Source organism: Medicago sativa, chromosome 8 (genome assembly GCF_051527215.1).
Source record: "Medicago sativa cultivar Bolivia chromosome 8, Bolivia_mono, whole genome shotgun sequence".
Classification (NCBI taxonomy): domain Eukaryota; kingdom Viridiplantae; phylum Streptophyta; class Magnoliopsida; order Fabales; family Fabaceae; genus Medicago; species Medicago sativa.
The window spans coordinates 38,275,858-38,283,068 of record NC_140756.1 but is presented as its reverse complement, the minus strand read 5'-3'; the positions used below and the strand labels follow the sequence as shown (position 1 = coordinate 38,283,068).

The 7,211-nt window shown below is 34.6% G+C and overlaps 1 protein-coding gene across 1 annotated transcript; it reads left to right on the top strand.

Moving 5' to 3' along the window:
* The first annotated feature begins 386 nt into the window (after positions 1-386).
* Positions 387-3,112, top strand: LOC146898956 (uncharacterized). The gene has a single exon (XM_085734385.1). The coding sequence runs from the start codon at positions 835-837 to the stop codon at positions 2,599-2,601; it is 1,767 nt and encodes a 588-aa protein (XP_085590511.1). The 5' UTR covers positions 387-834; the 3' UTR covers positions 2,602-3,112.
* Positions 3,113-7,211: the final 4,099 nt, after the last annotated feature.

Genomic DNA, 7,211 nt, shown 5'->3' with positions numbered 1-7,211 from the left:
CGATGATGTTGTTCCTGTAATTTTTTCTGACATATTAGTCCATTATATATTTTGTTTGTTTGGAAGTGAATTAACATTACAATTGTGTATTACAATGGATTCCAAACATGGTGGTATTAATGTCGATAAAATGATTGATACTATATAATCATGTGTATATTTTTTTTCAAATATACCATTATGTCAATTGATGCAAACATGTATCGAATAACATACTTGCTGAACAAAAACATTGGTTAGTCCATTGATAAATGATGATAATGGTGATGAAGAATGTTAGTGCAAGCTGATGAGGATTGAGATAAAAAAAAAAAAAAAAAAAAGGTCTACCATGAATTAGGAATATATCTGTTAGAATGTGATGCATATTTCTAAAATTCTCTAGAATGCATTAGTAACCTATAGAATGTTATAGAATGATGTACATGCCTAGATTTCTCTAGAATAGTTTAGTATGTTTTAGAATTAATTAATACTACACATGTAGTATGAAATGTAATGAAGAGTCTAGAAAGAACTATCTAGAACATGACATTCACACCTATAAATAGGCAAGCATGTACTCATTTGTAATCAATCCAATCAATCCAATTTGGAGAGAAATACAATATATTCTTGCTCCAAGTCCTAACATTACTTACTACTATATTTCAACTATCAACTAAAGCCTTCTTCACTATCCAACTACACTCTTAACTATCACTACTACCTAAGTTACTAACAGTGGTATCATAGCTACGTTCGATCATATATTGGGCGTAGACAATTTGTCCACCTAAATTTCAACCAAACCCTCCTTATATTCTACACAATTTCTAAACTTTTCCCTAAGCCATGGCTAATAACATTCAACCATCATCTATGACTATCCATACCTTCAATGGTGAAAACTATGATTTTTGGAGCATTAAAATGAAGACATTTTTTTGCTCTCAAGATTTATGGGAGATTGTAGATGAAGGATTTACTATTCCCGCAGACATTTCAACTCTTAATGCAGCTCAGAAAAAGGAGTTGAAGGAAAATAAACAGAAAGATGCAAAGGCATTGTTTTTTCTACAACAAGCGGTAGCAGACAGTATCTTTCCAAGAATAATGGGAGCTACAAGTGCCAAAGATGCTTGGGGTACACTAAAGGAGGAGTTTGAAGGAAGTGACAAGGTACGTGCCATTAAACTTCAGACTCTAAGACGTGAGTTTGAGTTATTAAAAATGAAAAAGTCTGAGACCGTAAAAGAATATTATACCAAGATAAAAGAACTAGTGAGTCAAATGAAAACTTACGGGGATAGTATTCTCGACAAAAGAATTGTTGAGAAAATTCTAATTTCTATTCCTCGTAAGTATGATGCAATTGTTACTACGATTGAGCAAACCAAAGATCTGTCTACTTTGTCAGTGACAGAATTAATAGGCTCACTAGAAGCTTATGAGCAAAGATTGATTAGGCATGACGATGATACAATTGAAAATGCCTTTCAATCAAAGCTTAAATTACGGTCTCAAAATAAAGGATTTGGAGGAAACCAGAAAAATGGAGAAAATTCTAGAAACAAAGATATTTCTAGAAATTTCTCAAAGAAAGATCAAGATGATTATCCTTCATGTGTCATATACAAGAGGACCAATCATGCCGAGAAATATTGTCGACGGCGCGAAAAACCACAATGTGGATACTGTAAAAAATTCGGACATGTGGAGAAGGACTGCTACAGCAAAAATAAGCATCAAGCAAACTTCGTTGAAGAGCATGAGTGTGAGAAGGGACAAATTAACTATGACCAACATCTTTTTTATGCCACACAAGATTCCAATGATGAACTGAGTAGCAATTGGTACTTGGATAGTGGTTGCAGCAATCACATGGCCAAAGATGAGAGCATCTTCAAGGATATTGATTACTCTGTCAAAGTAAAGGTTCGACTGGGAAACGACTCAGTCGTGGAATCTAAAGGCAAAGGCACTGTGATGGTGGAAACTAAGAAAGGTACGAGGTTCATCAATGATGTCTTACTAGTCCCCAATCTTAAAGAAAATCTTTTGAGTATTGGTCAAATGTTAGAGAAAGGATATATTATACACTTTGAAGGAGACACATGCTCAATATTTGACAAAAATCACAAAAGGCAAGAGATAGCCAAAATAAAAATGGAGAAAAGAAATAGAAGCTTTCCAATAAGTTTCAAATATACTACTAACAGTGCCTTCAAAGTTGAAGTTGATGAAAATGTAAGTTGGAATAGGAATGCAGGACAAGTTGAGAGAAGCAGCATTACCATTCCAATAAAACAATCAAACACCAAAGCTATAGAAGAAGCAACTGAGGAACCAGGTACGCCATCTTCACATTCTCAACAAGAAACTTCTTCTCTAAAATCTACTCCAACAAGAGTGGGATCACTGGTGGATATATATGAAACTTGCAACTTGGCTAAACATGAGCCTGACAAGTATGAAGTGGCGTCAAAACCAGAATTATGTGCCAAAGGAAATGAAGGTAAAGATCTAAGACTAAGAAAATCTTTGAATGAGCTAAAAAGAGATCCTCGAGCTTCGAGAAAAAGAATTGACCAGTATTCCATCAATGGAGGATTTGGCTAGATCAAGATTTGAGCTACTATAAACTATGCTTGGAGTTACCGAAATATGCATCAAGGAGGAGTGTTAGAATGTGATGCATATTTCTAAAATTCTCTAGAATGCATTAGTAACCTATAGAATGTTATAGAATGATGTACATGCCTAGATTTCTCTATAATAGTTTAGTATGTTTTAGAATTAATTAATACTACACATGTAGTGTGAAATGTCATGAAGAGTCTAGAAAGAACTATCTAGAACATGACATTCACACCTATAAATAGGCAAGCATGTACTCATTTGTAATCAATCCAATCAATCCAATTTGGAGAGAAATACAATATATTCTTGCTCCAAGTCCTCACATTACTTACTACTATATTTCAACTATCAACTAAAGCCTTCTTCACTATCCAACTACACTCTTAACTATCACTACTACCTAAGTTACTAACAATATCAGTTTTGCAAAGTAAAGAGGCTTTAAGATTGTGAGAGGTTTAATTTTTCTTCTATAAAATATTTATAACAGGGTTTTTGCTTATATATTTAGGTATTTATATGTTAATGTTTTATGATATAGTTTGTGATATCGTTGACATGTTAAAAAAAGAAGGTATTGATTTGTCGTTATGTGAATTTCAGTTTGCATTGGGTATGGCTAAAAGGAGTCTGTTGGAAAATATAGCATGAGGGAGCTAGTGGTAGGGACACACATTAGTAATGAGCATATTGTAGGAGGAGACACATTAGTGATATGGTGAAGCCTCTAATAATATTATTGACATTGCATCTCAAATGCTTGAAAGGCTTAAATACAATTGTACCCATATAAGTCTATTTATAGGTGCTTATAGATGTTTCTAGAACTAGAATAATCTAGGCCTTTATTTGCCTTTTCTACATTAGAATATTATGGATGTTTCTAGGCTACAACTTAACCTAGACATTAATGGAAGAATCTAGAAACATATAATAACTTTAAGCTTATTCTAGTTTTCTCTAATGAATTCTAGAAATATCTAGAAATGTGCATCATATTTCAACACTCCTCCTTGATGCATATTTCGAAAACTTCAAATGTAGTACGTAGTTGCTCAAACATAGATTTGTGCTATCATCTCCTCCTGCATTGATACTCTTCATAATTGATCAATTTGACATGATAGAAAATTTGTGCCACCTCTTGCCATAATATTTGTTATTGGTATCCTTGCCGGTCTTGTTGAAGACTTCTGCATGAACCATTCTTCCTCCTTAGGTACTCTAGTAATTCTCCCTGTTGGTCTTGTTAAAGACATCTTACAAGGACCATTTTTCTTCTTAGTTGCATGTGAATCTCCTTGTCGACATTGTTGAAGATTTCTGACAGGGAGAATTTCTTGTTCATAGTTGCTTGTGAGTCTCCTTGTCGACATTTGTTATTGGTATCTGTTATACCCTAATTTTGGACCTAAAAATACTAACTCAATTCTTCTTTTCTTGTATTTCAAGTCATTTGATATGTCTCTGATCAATTGCATCTTTCTCTGCATTTTATTTCAATATTGTTTGCAAAATTCATGAAAAAGGGTATTTTAGTCATTTCCTGCATTCAACTCATTTTAATCCTTGAAAAGTGTTTAAGTCTTTTAAATTGGTTTGTATAAGTCCTTGTTTCAATCTCATGTCAAAATTCATTTCAAAAATATCAGTTGAGTCATTTTTTTAGTCAGTTTAGCCCCTAGGGGCATTTTAGTCATTTCCTATGTTAAAATTTCTTTCAGTCTTTTAAAATTTTGTTTGAGTCTTTTCATTTGGTTTGAATAAGCCTCTGTTTCATTCTATGTCAAAATCCATTTCAAAAATTGCATTTGAAGTCATTTTGAGTCAGTTTTGCCTCTAGGGGCATTTTAGTCTTTTCATGTGTCAAAACTCTGTTTAAACTCTCCAAAATTGTCTCTGAGTCTTTTAACTTTGTTTGTATAAGGTCTTGCTCTAATTCCTTGTTAAAAATCCATTTTAAAATTTGCATCTGAGTCATTTTTAGTCGTTTTAGCCTCAGGGGCATTTTGGTCATTTCACACGAAATTTCGGCAGAGAGAGGTTACTTTAAAGTACCTCATTTAAGCCATTGGTTCGTTTTAGTCCGTTTTGTCAATTTTAATCGTTTCACTTTACGTTATTTTCCGGTTACCAATTTTAATTCATTTTATTTTAATTTTCATCTTAAGTCCTTTTTTTGTTAAAATTGCAGTTTAATCCCTTTAGTTTAGTTAATTGCAGATTAATCCTCTTTTGTCCAAGTCACAAGTCCAGGCCACATGTCAATTTCTCAATAGTCCACAAAAAGTTTGTTACAAAGTTAGGCCACGTGGCAGCTCCTGATTCGTCCAGCACTTACACTTGTCAGCTATAAATCCAGTCATCACAAGCCAAGTCACACACACTATTCATTCTTCTCATTTTCCCACTCATTTTCTGCCACATCACCACATCACCTCTAACCAACTTTCTCTCTCTTTTCTTTCCCCCTCCACCGTAACAACTAGCTTTCCACCACCACTTCACCACCCTAACCAACCATTTCTCCACCGTAACCAACCCTCCCAACTGCCTCCAACCACCATTCAACCACCCTAACCACCCTAAACCGCCCCCAATCTTCATCATCAACCTCCAATCCACGACCAATTCATCATCGTCATCTTCCTCGCAACATCAACAACGATCCATCCTCTCTTGGTTTCAGGAATCACAATCGGTCCATACAACCTTCAAACAACCACAAATTTGTGCAAATCCTCAGTAAACAACCGTTTCCGTCACTGTTCTCAGTCACAACGGTAACATTGAAGCTGGAACCGAATTGAATCAGATTGGGAGAAAGAAAGGAAAGAAGAATCGAATTTAACACCTAGAAGAAGTGCACGTTTCTAGATTGAAAGGAAGAGACCAACCTGAAGGCGTTAGCAAGAGGAGGAGGTTCAAAATCCATCATCAACTCAACAGACCGAATTCCAATTAAGAGCAGAGGTAATTCAATTTTCCCTTGGTGTTGTGGTTAATCTTAGATCTAGACTCTTTGCGATGTGTTTCGAAGATATTAAGTCTGGATTCGAGTTCTAGAAGAAAAAGGATATCTAAAGCCGTAATTTTTTTTGGATTCGGAGCATTTTTGGAACTCTGGCACGGCGGCGCCACCACCGGCCACCGTGCCGGAAGGTACGACCTCACCGGAGAAGATGAAGATCGTTCTTCATTCTCCAGCGTCCTTGCAGAGAGAGTTTAGAGAGAGATAGGCTTAGAGAGAGGAAGCAAAGTGAAAATGGGTAGGGAACCGGTTTATGGGCTTATATAGGCCTGGGTTTGGACCGGTTCGACCCATGGATCTTGCTCCATAACCCATACCCAGCCTCTTACAGCCCATTTTCGTTTTCCTGAAGCCCGGTCTGTATGTTTGAATCTCTGGCTGCTATATGCCCCCCCCCCCCCCCCCTTTCTTGCATGTTCTACTGATTTCTTGCTAATTGCACCCCTGTCTGTTTAATCTTTCCATAAAAAAAATCCTAAAAATTTTCTATGTGTTCTTGATCATTTTCTTGACATTTTTTTGGTGTTTTTATGTGCTAAATCTTGGTTAAAAAATATGTAGTATTTTCTTGTTAAAAGTTTACCATTTTTTTGTTAAAAATTGTGAAATTTTACATGTGTTTGTGTCTAAAAATTCTCTAAAAAACTCCAAAAATTTTCATACATATTTCTTGATAGTTTTGTGGTATTTTTGTGATAATTGTTGCATGTTAAAATTGGAAAAAATATATGTGGAGTTTTCTTGTGATTTTATGTTACCTTTTGTTAATTTCTTGTGAAAATTTTGCATGATTTTGATCCTAAAGTCTTGCTATGGTATATTGATCCTTGGTGTGAGAATTTGCAATGTGTATACCCCTGATTTAGAGTTGTTCTTTACTGTTTTGGAGTGTGATTTGTTAATTTCTTGCGTTATAAGTCATGTGAATAATTCTATGTGGAATTAAAGTGTAAAATAGGCCTAAAATGCTTCATAATTGCTTAGTTTAATGCTTCTCTCTAATCCTCATGGTTAAAATTGAAATGGAACCTTTAAAAATTGATTGAAATATGAGGGTTAGGAGTTATGTGTTGGCTTTGCTTTTGTGGTCAAGTTTTAGGTATGTTTTGCCTTTGTTTTGGTGTATCTTGAAATTTTGTGATGTTTACTTGCTTACATCTTCTTACCATATTACATACTATGCTACTAACCATTTTGTTCATCATTTCATAAAGCATCCCCATCTCATCTCATATTCACCTTTATCATCTCGCAATTTAATTTCATGCAAAAATTAGAGTGTAAAGTTTAGGAAATATTGTAATATTTTTTTTTCCTTTTTCTTATGCAATTTAAATTCTTGCAAGACCATAGAATGTATCTAGGCCAATGATGTAATAAGGACAATGGACTCTAATGATGTACACCGACACAAGCACCGACACATGCACACACATCACTTTAGGTACATAGCTAGAATATGCATGTTTAGATGTATGTTTAGGATTGTATGTTTAGATGAATGTTTAGGCTTTATACTTAGAAAAAAATCAATTTTCCAAAAAAAATGTGAACAACA